Source organism: Bolinopsis microptera, chromosome 6, assembly GCF_026151205.1.
Source record: "Bolinopsis microptera isolate Bmic1 chromosome 6, MBARI_Bmic_1.0, whole genome shotgun sequence".
Taxonomy (NCBI): domain Eukaryota; kingdom Metazoa; phylum Ctenophora; class Tentaculata; order Lobata; family Bolinopsidae; genus Bolinopsis; species Bolinopsis microptera.
Genome location: NC_087077.1, coordinates 16,530,310 through 16,550,840, shown reverse-complemented (window position 1 = coordinate 16,550,840; position 20,531 = coordinate 16,530,310). Strand labels below are relative to the sequence as shown.

The window sequence follows — 20,531 nt, the reverse complement described above, 5'->3', positions numbered from 1 at the left end:
CGAGCTCGGAAGCTCCGGAAGCTCGGCCTTCAGAGGTAGGTATCGAGAATGTACCTACAATCGGAACTCACGGAAGGCTGTAAATGTGATTAGTTTCTTAATACTTGTAGAAAAAGTGACATTTGGCCCGCAGATTTTATGGAAAATACGCAAACTTGGTCCTCAGATTTAAAGGAAAATGTGCAAATTTAGTCCTCAGATTTAAAGGAAAATGCATGATTTTTCGCGGAGGACTGAAAAAATCGCGATTTGTCGCGGAGAATGGGAAATTTCGCGATCTGTCGCGGAAAACGTAAAAAATCGCGATTTGTCGCGGAGAATGGGAAATTTCGCGGTTTCGTACATGCCGCGAAATCCTTTTGTCCCTGCTAATAGTCATCACAGTATGGTCTCATTCCAGCAGGAAATTCCGACTAACTAGATAAGAGCACTCGTACGGTTTGTCGTATAAAGTAAAACGTTTTGTAGACTTTATTTATTGCCACAACTTTATATCAGAGTACTATGTATTTGTTTGACTGGTGTATGATTAACAAATTGTTTGTAATGTTATATTTCGTCACATTAATGGGGTCCAATTATGATAGTTTGTAAATAAAAATTACTATTAACAAAGCGCTACATATCTATAATATGTATGTAGCGCTTTGTTAAACATCTAGGGTAAGGCACGTAATTTTGTCAGGGTACCTAATTTTGTCATTTTGCTCTGAAAAACTGCCTCGGCTCGGAATTTCAGCTTGAAAGAAAAGGTTTGTGTATAAAAAGAAAGCTTAGACTTTGCTGAAACTGCTCCTACAAAGTTTAAGTTTCTAGCTCTTTTGCATCTGTGTCAAAAATGAAGGCGAAACTGTTAACCCGAAAAATAAATAAGATCCTTAAGGTTTTCTTAAGGAATTTTCAAAATTTTGATTTATTGCTATTTCAAAAGTAATTGAGCTAGCTTCATGCCATTGCATATTTCAAATATCTTCTACAGCAGAAGTATACGTACAAATTTTCAAGTCTCTAGCGCAATTATTGTTCAAGTTACAGAGGGTGACAAAATTAGGTTCGATTTTGCCAAAAGTACCTAATTTTGTCAAAAAAATCGACCTTTCTCAAATTTCTTGTAAATCACAGATTGTGTTGAAAATGGCCTTATTCAACTATTCTGAAGTTTTTTTGCCCATAGGATATGTATAAGGCACTTATAATAGCATAACACTTATAATAGCATATTTTCGCCGAGGTGGATAATCTGATTTTTTCAATCTAAAATAACTAAAAAAATATTTGATGAAATTACTAAGCAAGTGATCTATCTACAGACATGAAAATTTCAACCTAGACCTAGAACCAATCGTTTTTCAAGATACCAGTGGTTTCAGGGGCATTTGGGGGCTATTTTCTAAGATTAGATACCCAAAAAGTGTCATCTTTTCATCAAGCTACAAAACTATGAAAACATCATATCTTTGGGATTTTTGAGTTCAATGTTGGTAAAAAAGCGCTCGAATGATGCATCCAGGTAGTCTAAAATACCGAGAAACGGTTACTTTTTGCACAATCTTCAAGTGACAAAATTAGGTTCGGGGTGACAAAATTAAGTAAAGTCACCTAATTTTGTCATTTTTTCAAAATAATTTTTTTGAACATCTTCAACCCCAGCAATTTCGATCATTTTTGTGTTAGAACTTGCCTAGACTGTCTACTATAACATGGTGGAGGTTTCATCTAAATCGGAATTTCAGACGAGGTTAAAACCCATGGTTTATATCAGGCAGTCGGAAAATTGCCAAAAAATGACAAAATTATGTGCTTTACCCTATTTTATTTACAATAATTTATCATAGATATAAACCATGTACAAACTTGATAGAATTAAAAGATTCCTTATTTAGGCGAAACTTCATTCCGTGTTGACAGTTCATAACCCTGTTTATGACTGGGGCCTGGGCCTTATCTTAAGTTAGTGTTCAGCACAACAGTTATAATCTTCTAATATTTCTAAATCTTCTGTGACATGTTTGTACTAATCTTATAATATACTCTATCATATCTCATAAATTCAGAATTTTCAAGTAATTTGATTTCCGAAGATAACGCGCTGTAAGTTGGAAAGTTGTATATGGCTTTTATATGGCATTTAAACTGAATCATGACCTGACGGATACTCTTTATTTATTCGTATAAATCGTTCGTGTTCAGCGTTCACGTTTAACTTGATTTTCATTCAAGTAGTGCTTTATTATGCTTATTATGCAATCGACAAATACGCTGATTATGAACAGCTGGTCAATCAATCAATGCAGTTATGCCTCCTATTCCTTATGCATGTTACCTTTTGGGGGAGATATTTCTTTTGTTTTATCGGAATAGTTTTATTTACGTTAACCACTCTTTCACAGTTTATTATTAAGCTTTCAAGCAGTTACAGACTATTTTGTTTTCTATATTCAATCAGACATTTACCTAAGTTTAGTTATACATTACTTTATCATATTTTATTAATCTAAGGTGCAGTATTGCCAGATCGTTCAATTAGTAACGGAGTTTTATATTAACAGGAAACGATGTAACCGAGTCAATATATTTTAACGTTGCCATGGGGTGGTAAGTACCCATAGGTCGTAGTCCGATAGTTTCATTGTGTCATAATATATCAGAGCGCAGAGCGAGTAACGTGTTACCGAAAGTGTGGATGTATTGTTTTCACTCGTTGTTGGAAACAAAACTGTTAAAATATATGCGGATATTTTGGATATTCAAGGGTTAGTAAATATCTACACAAACGGGGCTTTAGTGTCTTAGAGTGACCGTTCACTTGATGTTTGTAGACTTCTCTCAGGCTTATTAGTCGTATTAATATATTTCTTTAAAATCAATTGCACAGTTGATTAATTTCTTCAAAGTTAGAATTGTACAGTCCTAAGCACGAATATAAAGTAATTTAAATAGTTTTCCGAAGAATTCATCTTGGGATGCTTGTTTCATTGTGTTTCCCTAAAAATTGGAAAGTGATGTTCACTCGCTTAGTTAATCATGTCCTTCTTTAGTAATTGATGGAAAAAACAAAGACCGCAAAGAAGATATACTTACCCAACGAAATATGGTTCAAAATCTTCCATTACGTTAGAGTCAAGGATACCCTTCAACTCAGTCTTGTAAGTCTGCCAACAAAAATGCAAATATTTCTAATATTCGTAGTATAATGTGCATTTACAACCCCAGTTCTAAAAATCAACCGACGGTATACTAGCGAACTTTTTACAAACACGTTAAAATTCGTTTTTCAAAACATGACCCAATCCTCGCCCGGCAGGTGTGTCACGATTTCACGGACCTGGTGAAGAACAACTCTCTTTGGAGACACTACTGTCGCCGAGCTAGCAACACACTGAAACTAAACGAGATTAATATGTTCCCTTCGTGCAAAGACCTGTACAGGGACATCCTGCAACCGTTCGCCTGGGCCCTGGGACACACTTTCAAGTTACCAGGTTACGAGGATCGTGTAGTTCATTGGATTAATTTCCAATCGTTAATTTTCAATATTTGCTCAATTATTTTCCAATCATTTTTGATTGGTCATTGCTCGGTTATTTTTCAATTATTGCTCAATAATTGCTCACAACAGGGTGCAACACATTTAATTACAGGGACGGGTAAAGTTGGTAAAGTACGACTGCAAGACCGAGCTCTTGTTATTACGCCAACAAGAGAGGAGACTAGAGATCAGGTAGACAATTCTTCTTTATTGCTCTTTTTAATCTAGAGTTTTTGACAAAAAAGTAGTCCCTGAAAAAATGGAAAATTCTCCACGATAAATGGAGTAATTAGCAGGTTATAATTACATCAACAAGTACATATTGTACATGATAACTGATTAGACAGGTTATAATTACAAGCACATATTTACCGATTAGACGCTGTCAATCTGACCGACACTGCATCTACAGGTATTTCTGAGAATAAGATCAGAGGAGGGACAGAGAAAGATCGAGAAGCTGATAAACGCAACAGGACAAATGGAGGAAATACACAAAGTGGAGGATGCCCAGAAGTTCATACAGCAAAACGTTGTCGTCTACTTCTTTGATCGGTACATGAGGGTCGAAAGTAAATTGCTACGATCTTGCAGATAAATTCTGTATTGGTGAGAGGACTTGATTGTGCGCCGTTATAGGCTGCACGTGAGTTTCTGTAATATGTTAACTAGCAATTATAGACTTTGTATTCTGAAATAATCTACCTCAATCTAATGTAATCTACAGTTTTATTCGATGTTTATTCTTGGACAGCTAGCTCTGTTTTGTAAGGTACTGTTCAGAGAAAAAAATCGAACAATTCTGTTTTTATATTATATAATAGTTTATTAATAGTTATTGATGAAGTACAAATGTAATCATTTGTGTATTCTTTAACATCTCTGAAATGAGAGAGTCTGTAAAACTGTACGTATTTCTTTCTTATCCGAAAGATTTTTTATTTCATAATCTCTGCTTTGCAGAAGCATATATTTTACAGTATCAATAATTTAATATTTGAAATTATGGATACTGACAAACTTGAATTTACTGTAATTTTTCGTGTCACTTGTCATACATTTAACCTGGTCGAAAAACGTATCGCGTCAAAAAAAAATCTGGGTGACAGTTCATTACCATATATTAGCAGAATTCGGATGCAATGGTCGATGCCTATCAAGATTTTGTACGCACATTCAGCTAAATTCTGATAGTCATCTCCTAATATGTAACAGGAGATCCTTAATTTCTAACTGGGTATTAGGTATGAAAAAGACAAAAGTTCAAAAAGATGCCCTTACATTTAACAAGAGTCAGATGACTAGCAGAAATTTCTAATCGTGTAAAATTCAAGATATACAGTGGGGTGCCATATGTTGTCGTCATTTCTGATAATGACGATACAAACAGTGTTGAACCAACAAATTTCATTGAACCATAACTCCGCTTCCGGACCACCGATTAAAAAATTCTAAAATGGGAGTTTAAAGAGAAAAAATGCGCCCATTCAGGAATGACTAAAAGATATGGTACCCTACTGCAGCAGTAGTCTGTACCAATCTGGCCCGGAGCTGGGAGTCAAAGTTCTATGATCATGCCCGCTGACTCCCAGCCCCCTTCATCTACATGCCTACTGTGGTCTGTGTGTATCTGGCCATTTGCCAAAGTTCAGCCAACTATCAACAGAAGACACACGTACCAATTCTGAAATTTTAGTTTTCTAAACGTGTACAAAAAGAAACTCGCGTGCGCGCAGACAAATTCATTTTTAAAACGTTGCGTTTTCCAACTAGCAGTACACAGTTGTCAGCTATATGTGTGCGCTCTCGCGGACTTATGTGGCTATATATAGATCGAATATTTTGAACGGAAGAATCGGAGAATCCTAATATTATTAACCCGGACAACAAACAAAATTTGATGAGGCTGACTTTAGACAGCAAACAACAACAGATCACCATGACAACAAAATCCAAGAAGGGCACCGATGGCAGGGATTGGAACAAACGCGTTTCACAAGGTTCCATCGCTTCATACACAATAAAGAACGCTGAATCTATGATGAAATCGAAAACACCACAAAAACATGAGATTAATATCAACTCACCATACAATCCTCATCTTGGCTTCTTCTTATCAGAACTTCACACACGTATTTCTCCGTACAAGGCAGCACAGATGGTACCGTGTCACTTCCATCCTCAGACTCAGCCCAGGCAAGCTTTGGTTTTGGGTGGTGGTGTTTGTGTGTAGGAGGGATTGCGTTAACGCTGTCCATCACACTGAACTCTTTTAACACTATGCACTCAGCATCAGCCCTGCGGATAGGGTGTTTATCAGAAACTTGGATTTAAGTCAAACAGTACAATTATTCCGTTGTTATCCATTATGCAGTAGCTAGGATAGATCGCGGAGTAGGATTGCGCAATAGGCTGTAAGCAATGTGGCCTCAGGAGTTGAGGTCGCTGTGAATGACGTGTGTGTATGTGATAGCTTCAGGGTCGACTACAAGAATTTAGTACAGTAGTCGAGCTGTAGAATATGTAATGACTAGGATAAGTGTTACACTATTGAGCAATGAGAAGTTTGGATTGAAAAGGCAGCTTTAAATGGTTGAATTACTGTTATGTTTTCTGAGGTGGTCATGGTTAGGGTTACTAATTATACTCCTGTTCGTAATAAGGGAATACATCGCACATAATATACGATGTACAATATCATACGAATATATCATACGATGTGTTGGATAATGTATTCAAATAATTAAACTGCTATCACATTCGTTAACACTTTTTACATAACTAAAGTCACTATATTTATTGTGTATACCAGCCAAAATATGACATCATTAATCAATTTGCCATGGTCGTTGATGCTATTAACATAATTTTAGAGGTTAATATATTGAAACGACGTGTACTTCTAGAGTGTAGACCCAAAATAATGAGTTCATATCGATGTCACCACTGAATATAACTTGAACTAGATAATGGTGTATGTATTGCAGTGTTGGGTTTGGCTTTTCTTCCGAATTCACAGTAAAGGTCACATGAGAGCAGATGTACTCAAAGTCATATTTATCCACATTTCAATACTACACTGTCCTCTCTAGGGGTCGGGTCAGTTTACTACTGGCCCAACTAATGCTTTGTTTGAGACATTTGTGAGCTGACGTCAAACTGCAGACAGTTATACAGTATTGTGCAACAACACGACAAATAGTTTCAAATCTAGATACTAGTGTGGAGTTGAATCTTTTTTGTTTTGACACGTCACAGCGATTAACCAATCAGCTTTGATTAATCAAAACCCAGAATCGCTGCCACGTGTCAAAACAAGCCCCAGAATCACTGCCACGTGTCAAAACAAGCCCCAGAATCACTGTCACGTGTCAAAACAAACCCCAGAATCACTGTCACGTGTCAAAACAAGCCCCAGAATCACTGTCACGTGTCAAAACAAGCCCCAGAATCACTGCCACGTGTCAAAACAAACCCCAGAATCACTGTCATGTGTCAAAACAAGCCCCAGAATCACTGTCACGTGTCAAAACAAGCCCCAGAATCACTGTCACGTGTCAAAACAAGCCCCAGAATCACTGTCACGTGTCAAAACAAGCCCCAGAATCACTGTCACGTGTCAAAACAAACCCCAGAATCACTGTCATGTGTCAAAACAAGCCCCAGAATCTATATAATATACTACTCACAGTTTGGACATGGTTCTGAGGGTGTCAATACTGGCGTCCATCTCACCCCGACACAGTCCAGCTAGTTTCCCGTTATCACACACCCCTATCTCGTACACTGCCTCCCCCTGTCCTGCGGTTAATTAGATAATTAGGTAATTAGACAAAGATTAGAATATTTGGTACAACAGTGATTAATGATAATTACAGCATACACTTAATCTTCGAAAGCTCCCTGTGTAAATTAGTTTGTTGTATGTGGAAGTCAATGTGAAATGTGTGACTGGTGATGATTGGTTAATTGGATAAGTTGAAAGTTGAGACAACACGTTTAGTGTAACATCTACTTCAATCTACTTAATGTACAACTTTAAACTAATAGTTATTATACAATATCCCTCATGCCAGTTCGATGTTTTGCTTCATTGAAACATGAAGCAGAAAAGTTGGAGAGAATCTCTCCTGCTTGACTATTTAAGGTAAGGAGAATTCTCTTTTAGACGAAATTTTGTAGGGCTGTCTGGGGGTCCCTTGATCAGGGGCTGAGATAGATCACACTGTTAACTGACCAGACTCAGTCCAGTGCAATGTATCACCTCTCTACTGGAGAGAGGCAGTATTAGGAAGCAAATGTTAGATTTATACTGGCAAATCAGAGGAAATATTTCCTTGTGTTTCAAATCTGTTGACACCATAGCACTGATTTGATTATAACAACCTAACATTTACTCTAAAACAATTTTTTTATGTCTTATATCTTTTCTAGACGGCAACAATTAATACCCGCTTAGGTTTCCTTTTTTTAAACCTGTAATAATTGCACTAATTTTATATTACCAAGACAAAACGTACAAGATTTCTCTTGCATCAGCATTGAACATGGTGATGTTAGCGGTTAGTCAGCAATGCCAATCTAGCAATAAGATATAATTACGATGCAAAGATTACTAATAACATTTAACTACTTTCCACTTGAATGAAAAGTTAGAGAGAATCTCTCCTGTGTGTGTTATCAACGTAAGGAGAATACTCCTATTAGCTAAATTTTACGGGGCTGTCTGGAGACCCCTCTAGCGGGCTATGATAGATCACACTGTTAACTGTCCAGACCCAGTCCAGTGCAATGTATCACCTCTCTACTGGAGAGAGGCAGTATTAGGAAGCAAATGTTAGATTTATACTGGCAAATCAGAGGAAATATTTCCTTGTGTTTTAAATCCAAAGAGAACGTAGGAATTCAACCCCACTGTTGAAGACTGAAGAGCCAGTAAAAATTCCCTTTTTTCACTGCGAATTACTGTCCTGTAAGATATGGTACAATATTCATTTTCCCTATATAATATTAGCACAAGTAGTTTTAATACGTGGCTTGGTATCAACAACTGAGAGCTGTAGACACTGAAAAAACTCTTACTTTATTTGTGATTTATTACATATCTATTCCCGGTTTATTAACTTGGAACGGTATAAAAGTTGGAGAGAATACCTCCCGTTTTGCTACCTAATGTTTAAAGAGTACAGCGGCTGAGAAACACTGTGCTGTTGACTTCCAGTTCAGTGCAATGTAACAACTCTCTACCTTTTATCATTTTATAATTATAGTCATTTTATAATTTTGATTTAGGCTTTAGATTTTTTATAATCAACGTCGTTATAGTGTATTTAGATACGATTTCGCTACACGTGCTAATATCTTAAATGTACTACTGAACGATGGTGCCTGTAACTGTTTTATTGTCGAAAAGTTTATTCTCAGTAATAGTTGTGTAGTTTGTTGCAATTAAAATGGAAGATGGTTCTTACCTAATGTGACGATTTCCACGATATAATCTTCTATGAGGATGTAAGTGATTCTCCATTCCCTGATTTCTTTGTCTACAATTTCCCCCTTTTGTTAGTTTTAGATCTGTTCGATGGTAGAGTTCTATAATTACCATGGTTAACGAATAGCTACCTGGTAAATAGCTACCAAGTAATTGATACCTGTTGCCCTCCCCTGAAAAGTACCCAATGCGACACGTTGTTTAGTCCCTCTGAGTAGCATTTTAAATGCATGATCCCACTTCTTATCTGACCATTTTGAGTTCCTCTTTAAACCCGAGTATCTCGTCTCTCATCATAAGCCAATATGCTGACTGTTATTTTGAGCATGACTTTTCTTGCTCTGACTACTCTGCAAGATGTCAGTGCCGTGAAGGCCAGGAATATTGTGGAGAAGTTGGAGAAGCGAGGAGGTTGTGGGAATGGCTGCATACGGAGTGTGGAAGCGACTCCAATGGAGAAGCGTAGTATAACTGAATACAACTGTCCCGAAGGCTGTATACCAGTAGAGTGTCCATATCGGTGCACAAGAGAAGCACATCGAGACCAAACACATATCGAGAAGCGTGCGAGTGCAAAGAATTGCCCGGAAGATTGTGTGATGGACAGGGGTGATGGTTACAGGGAGGATGTGCCATAATCTGAATAGACTATCGAAGTGAAAAAACGCCAGTTATGTTAAAACTGAGCATGATATGTTTAATCATTTAGAATTTTCCAGGGAATTTAGTGTAGTTTGTTGAAAAAGCATGCGGTTTATTGTTTATTTTATCCTGTTTTAAGTCCAAGATGGAACAGTTTAGAAACAAGTTCTTGTAGAAATTTATTCTTTGGTTCAAATTCTGACTATTTTCTTTGATCTGCGTGTATAATTAATATAATGCTCAAAACAGTCTCGTGCTTGATTCTCTTCCTGAAGCAACTTGCCGACTCTTCTCTCTTATACAGTCAAATATGAGCAGGTTACAGGAATAGCATTATTAACAAGAATAGCATTAATTAATTATAATTATAATTAATTAATTATCAATCATAATTATTAATATTAGCTACTTACTTACTTACTCACACTGCTTTAGTTACGCTCATTTCAGAAGATCTATTGAAGCTAAATAACAAAACTATACGACCCGCTCATGAGTCATATACTGTGAAAAGTAAACACGTCTACTAGCATAGAATAATATTTCGGTCCAAATCTAAAAATAAATATTTCTGATACCAGAAATATGGCTGTATAGTACTTCCTAATTAATACTTAATAGTTAGAAGACGGTGAACGCTATGGTGAATGGTGATGTACAATTCTTGTTATATACCTACTTGCTTTGCACAATTGCGATCTTTAGGGGAAGTGCTTGGCCTGGATGACTTCCAATATTTATTCTACAGAAAAATCAAATGTGAACAGTAAAATCAAATTTAGGGAACATCAAATTTGAACAGTAAAAAGATGTTAGAGAGAATCTCTCCTGTATGTGCTGACTTGTTAAGGAGGGTACTCCTTTCTTTAACATTTTGTAGGGCTGTCTGGAGGCCCCTATACTATATCTTAGATAGATTACACTGTTAACTGTCCAGACCCAGTCCAGTGCAATGTATCACCTCTCTACTGGAGAGAGGCAGTATTAGAAAGCAAATGTTACATTTATACTGGAAGATTAGAGGAAATATTTCCTTGTGTTTTTATTATTGGACAGCATAGAAATATTACTCAGTGTTTAAGAGCTACCACAAATATGCTCTTTTTTCACTGCCAACTGTCCTAGAAATATGAACTTGAAAGTTAAAACAGTAGAAAATGATGGAGAGAATCTCTCCTGCTTGATTATTTAAGGTAAGGAGAATTCTCTTTTAAACGAAATTTTGTAGGGCTGTCTGGGGGTCCCTTGATTAGGGGCTGAGATAGATCACACTGTTAACTGTCCAGACCCAGTCCAGTGCAATGTATCACCTCTCTACTGGAGAGAGGCAGTATTAGGAAGCAAATGTTACATTTATACAGTTGGCAAATCGGAGGAAATATTTCCTTGTGTTTTACTTCTGACATATGTGAAGATTCAATATTATACTCTATGAAGATTTCTGTGCAGTGTGTGTCCTCTTGCCGATTATAAGAAGAAGAATCGGAATGTGCAACTTCGTAACTTCAACTTTAAAATGATGATTAGTATTATATTATTGGTATTCATGCAATTCAATCTAATATAATTACTTTTTATGAGAATTTAACGTCTTTGTTTAAGTGAATATATTTAGCTACGTCCTCTTCTTTCAGTGGAGAAAACTAAAGTTCAGAGCAAATTAGCTCAACCACAAAAGAATGTGCTTACATGTAACCATGACAACCATAATCTGTACATCAACTCATTAATTATGTAACATTATCATCAAGCCATATTACATTTTTAACATAGCTCTGTGGTCTGTGTATACACAACTATTTACCAGATAACCAAGGAGAGCTGTAAACATTATAACTTATAATAATACACACGCCTCAGTGCTAAACAAGTAATCACATGCTGCCGCGAGTGCCAAACAAGAAGTCACGTCTCACATGCTGTTGTGCTGACAGATAGGTCTGAACTACCGTATTGTTGAACTGCTGCCAGCATTGTAAACACACAACATCACAATGCTTATACACACGCGGTAGTGTGTATGCTGTGTTATACTGCCAAGACACATGATTAGTGTGGTGTTATAATATTGTTATCATGGAATTTAGCTGGAATGTGCTGTGTATATCCTTACAATGTACCAGATATATTAACCCAATGTATAGTGTATATTCCTATACATTATTGTACAATGTGCATTCCTGTTATATACTGATATTAATAGCACTTGCAATACCACTGCTTGTTATAAAATATGTGTATGTAAAACACGGCAAATGTTTAAATTCAATTATTAACTTGATATGCTAGCAGTTCTAAAAAGTCACGATGTATTTTACCTGAAATAAAACCAGGCGTATAACGGGTATAACCTGTCAATAGCAATATAATGTCACACTCTGTGTCACATAACTTTGTTAAAGTTTGACGTCAAGCTCAATATAATATGGTTATAGCAGATGTAATAAGGGCTGTTAAAATTTATTTGATTTCGATTTTGGCTTTTTCTAGAATGATTTCTCTTTCTAGAATGACTATACTACTCTATACTATCAGGAGGTGACCGGGACATGATTTTAGGCCTGACCGGGACCGGGACCGGGACCGGGATACAAAATGTGACCTGACCGGGACCGGGACCGGGACCGGGACTGAGATTATCAATTTACCGTGACCGGGACCGGGACCGGGACCAATAATTTCTGGGATTTCTATCTTACCGGGACCGGGACCGGGACCGGGACCAACAATCCAATTTTACCGGGATGACCGGGATGACCGGGATTTGACCGGGATGACCGGGATGACCGGGACCAAAACTGGTATTCTCATATTGAAAGCTGCAATTTTCATTTACATTATAATTGAACAATTTGAATAAGTAATAACTAGAATATTAAATTAGAAAAAACTTTAAAAAACGTCAATATGGGGCATGGGCCTAATGTACTACACCAATAATGTTCATGTACTGATTACTCAAGTTCACCCTCATTCCTCATTCCTCAATCAATGATCCCTCAAATTATTCAACAGTTTCATTCTCCAATTCCAATTGACAATTGGGCGTAGCCCGAGTTGAAAACTTGATGTTAGTTTGGGGGTCCGGACTCTAGGGCGTAAGACTCTAGGGCGTAAGACTCTAGGGCGGCGCCCTACAAAACAGGACTCTACGGCGTGAAAATATCTAAAGCGTGAAAAAACAGGACTCTAGGGCGTGAAATATAATTTTTCTATTTTCGGTCAAAATGAATCTAATTTCATTTTTAATTAGGATGTCCGTTGTCACAGGGAGTTTTTATCTCGACCTAAGATGCAGCCAATGAAATGTTACATAACGAGCATAACGAAAGCGGATTAAACTTATTTCAAAACAATACTGTACTATTATTATAGTATGCATATTATATACATATATAGAGTCCCGGTCCCATACATAATGATGAACTTTAAATGTAAACAATACTGATAGCTAGTGTCTTAGAGGTGGGAAGCGTGGGAAGCTGTCAGTCACCAACATTTTATTGTCAAATTATAATAGCTCACCTGCACCAATACACCCTGTACAGTAAAGAAAGATGTTTATAATCAAAACAATAAAAATAAAAACATGATCTAGTGACCTATCCAATCATTAATTCATTATCATTCGTTTCCTACTACACTATGTCCGATCTTTCGTTTACTTTAATCAGAGGAAGAACGGCCAAGAGTAAAAACGCACTGCACCTAGGATTCCGGTACTCTCCAGATGGAAAATTAAGAAAAGATGGGTCACAGTCTTGGAGATGTCTGAAGAAAGCCGAATCCTGTAAGGGGTGAATCTGGACCAAGGGTTTGAGCCTCACGGAGACACCTGCAATTCCACACAACCACGAAGCTGACTTCATAGACGCAGAAAATTAGAAAAAAAATCAATATTTCACGCCCTAGAGTCCTGTTTTTTTCACGCCCTATATTTTTCACGCCCTAGAGTCCTGTTTTGTAGGGCGCCGCCCTAGAGTCTTACGCCCTAGAGTCTTACGCCCTAGAGTCCCGGACCCGTTAGTTTGCACTTATGAGTTATGTAACGATATTAGTTACCTAAACTTGTTTAGCAATTTTAAACATTGTTTTATTTGGCTCAGAGGTTGTTTAAAGATGAAATTCACAATGAATGAAAGTAAAAACTTAAAATCATAGTGAATGAAATTATGTAAAAGATCCCGGTCAAAATCCCGGCAAATTTGAGTGATTGACCGGGACCGGGACCGGGACCAAGAATCCTGAATTAACCGGGACCGGGACCGGGATCATAAATCAGCATTTGACCGGGACCGGGACCGGGATGAAAAATGTGACTTGACCCGGTTGACCGGGACCGGGACCGGGATAGCTCAAAATTGCCAATCCCGGTACCGGGATTCCCGGTCACCTCCTGTATACTATACTAGATTACTCAATATCGCAGTGACAGCTGTAAGACTCTGGAATGTTCTCCCCAAAAATGTCAGCAATCTGGCAAGCTTCAAGACATATTTCAGAAACTTCCTAGACACCCTACTCCTGGATACAGTGCAGAAACTCTAACTCGATAATAGACTGGTGCAGTCAAGGAGGTGGTTCGCAGATTGCGTGATGACCGTAAAGATTCCTACTTCTAAACCTCTCAATAGGTTCAATACGTAGCTGTAGGTAGCTACATACGTGGCGTATCTTTTTATAGATATTTTACGTATTTTACATCCCACATAATACTCAATAAATAGATTTGTAGTGTTGTAATTAGTTATGTGTGATAAGATAACAAAAATTGAGTCATCTTATTATTTACTCATCTGGATGATCTGTGAAACCATCATGTTATATGTGGCTGGATCGAATAACTTAAACTATGTGTGTTTTCTGTGTGTGTTTGTGTAGTAACCAACGCGATAATATAGTTAATATAATTATATTACGTAATAACTGATAGGATTATTATAATATATCACAAGTCTTAGGAGGTCGTGATGTGTAAGAAATGTATGGTGTGATGTGTAAGAAAACACGTACACGATCAGCATTTGGAGGCTCTAACTTTGACACTAAAATAGGATATCCCTGTCAAATATAAAGAATGTAATCGTGTACAGCGCAATAAAATATAGTAATATGGAATAATAATTTAAATTGTCATTAATTGTATTGTTATTATATTAATTGTTATTATATTAATTGTCATTAATTGTATTGTAATTATATTAATTGTATTGTTATTATATTAATTGTTATTATATTAATTGTTATTATATTAATTGTTATTATATTAATTGTTATTATATTAATTGTTATTATATTAATTGTATTGTAATTAATTAATTAATTGTATTGTAAGCTTACCTTCTCTGAGTCTCCACTTCATTTGAGTGACCAGGTGTTCTAAACGACTAGGGTTAGGGTTCACTAGTTTCAGTTTGTATTCTATGTTCCCTTCTTCCACCTGAGAGTATACAAGTTTAGATATGAATGGTACTTTGTGGATATTGGACATGCCGTATGGTGATTAAATCTTTAAATCAGATTTTTGGCCGACCTCTGGATTTATGTAATTATAGGCGTTAGGGATGCTGCATGTTTTCCAACTGAACATTCCAACTGAGTAGATTGTTATATTATTTATATCTTGATGCGTGTTACGAACTATTTATTAGTTCGTGTAACGAAAATAAAATATTCAGAACTTATCCCCTTATTTGAGGCGGATCATAGTAATAGCTGATCTTTAAATATTTTCAGAGTGCTATATTATGAGCTTATATGGTAAACTGATTCAGATCCAAAAAATCTCAACAATTTAAGAAATGCAAAAGTGTTTATTTCTGTATCTTACATCATCAGCAAATAAATTTAAAAAATGCATGAGATCACTATTTGTTTCCACGGTAACTTGATTGATGATCTAATGTTTTGGACGGAACAAACACTACCAGTGACACCTACAGTCTACACTGAAGCTTAAATAACCACTACTGTTTTAAATGTACGTGACAAGTGCAGCAGGCAGCTTGATACATGATACCAGCACTGCACTTGCAGAGTGAGTCACAAATGTTTGGTATAATTAAACTAAAAGCTTGTGATGATCTCATTCGTGCGGAAAAACGTAATAGTCACACCCAAACTCATTGAATTCTTAATCGATTATTATCATTAATAAAATTATGAGCTAAGGCTGCTTTCTTTTATCAATTATCAAACTTATCGCTATCTCATTAAAAGACGATTTAATTTCCTTGATAAAATAAAGTTTATCACCTATAATACAATAAAAGTGCAGACAAAAGTTTTACAATATCCACGACAAATAGCAAGCAGAGCTAATAGGAGGTTTATTGCATGAGATAAAATTCTGGGGTTCCGACAAATATAATTCAAATGATTAGCTCTTTTAACTATTTATTGTTATATTACCATAGCAACATTTTGGCTGAATTGAAGACTCATTAGGTCGCTAATAAGATACATTCAATCAGGATATTGAACCACACCCATGGCCATCAGTGGTAATGGTTGTTAAGAGATATCCTAAGATATATCTTACAAGGGTGAGATGAGAAATTTGAAAAACAAACAAATTAAAAAACAACATAACATATCATACTGTTTTCAACTGTGATGAGTCGTGAGGCTTGATCTGAGTTGACATAGTTGGAATTTGGATAGATGTAAAATTTCGAAGCCATCCAGTTATATACCATTTTTAATAAAAATTAAGCTACAGCAAAGCACTAAATATTTTATCTGTGTATGCTGATCATTAGATTTTTGTGGGAACTCATTAATTTGTTGGTAACTTGATCTTCACTGCTGTGCAGATAGTCTAGCAAACATTTACAACAGCTGATCGGTGTATGATATTTCATTGTGTACATTTAAAGCTTATAACTTTAAACAGCTGTTCAGTATTACGACATCACCCTCTTTAACACAACGTGTTTAAACTATAATCTAGATCTTACTATTGACTATTGGTTCTAGATCTACTAATTAGTGTTCATTTTCAGCTCAGTAGGTAATCCTGAATGTACAGTCTTTGATGCTTTACTTAAACGATGCCAAGAATTATGAACATCGAGCAGCCCACGTTTATCGTAACAAGTTTATTAACCAATTTGCAAAATTAAAATAACAAACCTCGGGTGGTAGCTCAGTGTCAGGAAGCTGCTCTGAGTTGGAAAGCAGTCTGTTACCACGGTGTCGCGGCCCATCACTACCAACAAAGAAACACCCTAGATTCTGCTGAAATTGTAAAAGTTCAGCAATCAAAACAACATCAAGACAAAATTAGTACATTGAAGACTATATATACACCAGGTTTAGAATGATAAAGTTAGTTTCTTACTCGTTTTGCCATCTTGTAATCTGTTTCGTCGGACAGTATTTTTGGTTCTGGAAGTTCCTGCAATTTATTTTTCTTGAAACAAAAAAATATGAATAAGTGTGAATAAGTTTTGAAAAGCATTTAAGAAATAAAATTTAGAGATTCGAATTGTTTAAAGGGGGGGGGGGGGGGGGGGGGGGGGGGGGGGGGTGTCACGTCCGTCTATGTCCGCCTATGTCCTGTCCTTTTTGGATTCTATGAGACAACGGACGTGTTTTTTGGGACATTGGCGGACACAGACGGACATTGGCGGACTCGGACGGACATTGGCGGACACGGACGGACATTGGCGGACTCGGACGGACATTGGCGGACTCGACGGACATTTGCGGACCCGGACGGACATTGGCGGACTCGGACGGACATTGGAGGACATTAGCGGACATTGGTGGACATTAGCGGACAAACATTTTGAGAATTTTTCGCAACTTCTATGTATTATAATTTTGTACAAAACAAACGACTTATTAATCACACTAAAGCTATTAATAGTTTTAACTTATTATATCAAATTATATAGGGACCCAGGAAAAGGCCCCAGGAGGAGGAGGAGGAGGAGGAGGACTGGGGAGGAGGAGGACTGTTGAGGACTGATGAGGAGGACTGAGGACGAGGAGGAGGAGTAGGAGGAGGACTGAGGAGGGGAGGAGGAAGAGGACTGGGGAGGATCAGGAAGACCCAGGAGGAGGACCCAGGAGGAGGAGGAGGAGGACTGAGGAGGATGACTCAGGAGGAGGAGGACTCAGGAGGACTGAGAAGGAGGAAGACTGAAGAGTACTGAAGAGTACTGAGGAGGATGGCTGAGGAGAATGGCTGAGGAGGATGGCTGAGGAGGATGACTGAGGAGGATGACTGAGGAGGATGACTGAGGAGGGAGGAGGAGGATCAGGAAGACCCAGGAGGAGGAGGAGGAGGACCCAGAAGGAGGACCTAGGAGGAGGAGGAGGAGAACTGAGGAGGATGACTCAGGAGGAGGAGGACTCAGGAGGACTGAGAAGGAGGAGGACTGAGGAAGATGGCTGAGGAGGATGGCTGAGGAGGATGACTGAGAGGGAGGAGGAGGAGGAAGAGGAGGAGAAGGACTGAGGAGGAGAAGGAGGACCCAGGAGGAGGAGGACCCAGGAGGAGGAGGACCCAAGAGGAGGACCCAGGAAAAGGCCCCAGGAGGAGGAGGAGGACTGGGGAGGAGGAGGACTGTTGAGGACTGATGAGGAGAACTGAGGACGAGGAGGACGAGTAGGAGGAGGACTGAGGAGGGGAGGAGGAAGAGGACTGGGGAGGATCAGGAAGACCCAGGAGGAGGACCCAGGAGGAGGAGGAGGAGGACCCAGGAGGAGGAGGAGGACTGAGGAGAACTGAGGAGGAGGACTGACGATGACTGAGAAGGAGGAGGACTGAGGAGGATGGCTGAGGAGGATGGCTGAGGAGGATGGCTGAGGAGGATGGCTGAGGAGGATGACTGAGAGGGAGGAGGAGGAGGACTCAGGAGGAGGACTCAGGAGGAAGAGGAGGAGGAGGACTCAGGAGGAGGACTTAGGAGAAATGAGAAGGAGGACTGAGGAGAACTGAGGAGGAGGAGGAGGAGGAGGACTGAATAGGAGGAGGAGAAGGAGGGGACTGGGAGAGGACTGATGAGGAGGGCTGATGAGAAGGATGAGGAGGAGGACCCAGGAGGATGACCCAGGAGGAGGAGGACTGAGGAGGAGGACTGAGGAGGACTGAGGAGGATGGCTGAGGAGGATGACTGAGAGGGAAGAGGAGGAGGAGGAGGACTCAGGAGTCAGGAGGAGGAGGAGGACTCAGGAAGACTGAGAAGGAGGAGGACTGAGGAGGAGGAGGAGGACTGAATAGGAGGAGGAGGAGGGGGACTGGGGGAGGACTGAGGAGGATGGAGGACTGAGGAGAAGGATGAGGAGGAGGACTGAGGAGGACTGAGGACTGAGGAGGACCCAGGAGGAGGACTCAGGAGGAGGAGGAGGACTGGGGAGGAGGAGGACTGTTGAGGACTGATGAGGAGGACTGAGGACGAGGAGGAGTAGGAGGAGGACTGAGGAGGGGAGGAGGAAGAGGACTGAGGAAGATCAGGAAGACCCAGGAGGAGGAGGAGGAAGAGTAGGAGGAGGAAGCATCTAAATGTTATTTCCATTTTTGTCCGTTTTTGTCCGCTCTATTTTTTGTTCGTTTTGAAAATATAGGGTACCGGACAAAAAACATGATCCCCCATATAACAGCAAAAATTGAACATTTTATTTAGCAATTTAGGTGTCCATTAATGTCCGCTAATGTCCGTATATGTCCGTCTATGTCCGCCTATGTCCGTCTATGTCCGCCTATGTCCGCCTATGTCCGCCTATGTCCTGTCCTTTTTGGATTCTATGAGACAAGCGGACATAGACGGACGTGACACCCCCCCCCCCCCCCCCCCCCCCCCCCCCCCCCCCCCCCCCTTTAAAAAATGTAATGGAGCTACTTGCCAAATAAAATGCATCAACTCCATGATAATGCAGCCAAACAACAGTAAAAATAATCAATTAAATCAAAATCATTAACAGAGTAAATACTTGAGCTGCATGTTTACATGGCTAAGTGTTAATGGCACTAATGGTTATGTTATCTTTAGGAGTCATTCACAATTCGAAAGTACTTGATTATTTTGTTCAAATTGTTTTAGCTTGGTGAGTGTATAGAGCTATGATAAAGTTTTTAAATACTTTAAATGTATATCAACCTTTCCAATGTTAATAATTAAAAAGAGTGATAAAGAGGATATATTTTTTATTAATAATTAGATACCTCAGTTTGCGAAGATTGTAACTTGTCATCTTTACTGTTGACTAGGTCCATTTTACCCATGCTCTATTTGCAATGCAGACGGATCTCAACGAATGTCCGGTCTGATTGTCATGTGTCTGAAAAATTCGTTATTCAGAAAAGTTCAGAAAGCATGGTTTTTCTTTGGAATTCCGAAAGTAACATAATACTGTGAGAAAAATATTTTCCTTGCAAATCAAACAGCGAAAAGAGATTGATTGCAGATAGCAAGAATATAAATATGATGCAAATATTGCGGGGAAAAAATAAAAATTTAAGATTTCATGTCAAACTTGTGCTTGTGATTATATAATTGTCTAAAAACTTTGTTCGTGAAATTTTATATAGAAAAGAGACGCCTCCAAGTGAATGTTTTATCATACCTGGGTTCCTCGAGAGAACACTTCACATTGCTACATCTGCATAATTCGTGGCATTGCAGCAATGCCTGTAAAAGTGTTGAATTCAATATAAACAAACTGTATCCTCAATCTTGATGGGGATTTTACAGGTAAAATGTGTTTTGTTTCAATGTGTATTTGAAACTTAAAATTCAGTATGCACAAATTTAAATCCACTCTTGGGCCATGATGATAACGAAAATCTAAATTCAATACTGTCTACAATGGAAATTTTTATCCTCAATCAAATAAATAACTCCCAAAAGGCTAGGTTGT

At 38.4% G+C, this 20,531-nt stretch overlaps 2 protein-coding genes across 2 annotated transcripts in view; one reads left to right on the top strand and one right to left on the bottom strand.

The window, feature by feature from the left end:
* Nucleotides 1–20,304, bottom strand: part of LOC134816400 (GTP-binding protein 2-like) — a 28,888-nt gene extending 8,584 nt beyond the window's left edge. Inside the window, exons 1-7 of the mRNA XM_063825229.1 lie at nucleotides 20,238–20,304; nucleotides 19,837–19,952; nucleotides 17,005–17,061; nucleotides 16,797–16,901; nucleotides 15,003–15,102; nucleotides 7,219–7,330; nucleotides 5,617–5,827 (exon numbers count right to left, since the gene is read on the bottom strand). Coding sequence (XP_063681299.1) covers nucleotides 5,617–5,827; nucleotides 7,219–7,330; nucleotides 15,003–15,102; nucleotides 16,797–16,901; nucleotides 17,005–17,061; nucleotides 19,837–19,896 — 645 coding nt within the window. The 5' untranslated portion in view covers nucleotides 19,897–19,952; nucleotides 20,238–20,304. The remainder of the gene's footprint in view (nucleotides 1–5,616; nucleotides 5,828–7,218; nucleotides 7,331–15,002; nucleotides 15,103–16,796; nucleotides 16,902–17,004; nucleotides 17,062–19,836; nucleotides 19,953–20,237) is intronic.
* Nucleotides 2,991–4,376, top strand: LOC134816402 (uncharacterized). Its single transcript, XM_063825231.1, has 4 exons — nucleotides 2,991–3,146; nucleotides 3,305–3,482; nucleotides 3,642–3,721; nucleotides 3,942–4,376. Exons 1-4 carry the CDS (start codon nucleotides 3,045–3,047, stop codon nucleotides 4,125–4,127), a joined length of 546 nt encoding a protein of 181 aa, XP_063681301.1. The 5' UTR covers nucleotides 2,991–3,044; the 3' UTR covers nucleotides 4,128–4,376.
* Nucleotides 20,305–20,531: the final 227 nt, after the last annotated feature.

Coding starts and splice junctions, on each gene's coding strand:
- LOC134816402 (XM_063825231.1), top strand. CDS start 3,045: ATGGAAAAAACAAAGACCGCAAAGAAGATATACTTACCCAACGAAATA. Junction 3,147..3,304: donor ATACCCTTCAACTCAGTCTT/GTAAGTCTGCCA, acceptor CTCGCCCGGCAG/GTGTGTCACGATTTCACGGA. Junction 3,722..3,941: donor GAGAGGAGACTAGAGATCAG/GTAGACAATTCT, acceptor CTGCATCTACAG/GTATTTCTGAGAATAAGATC.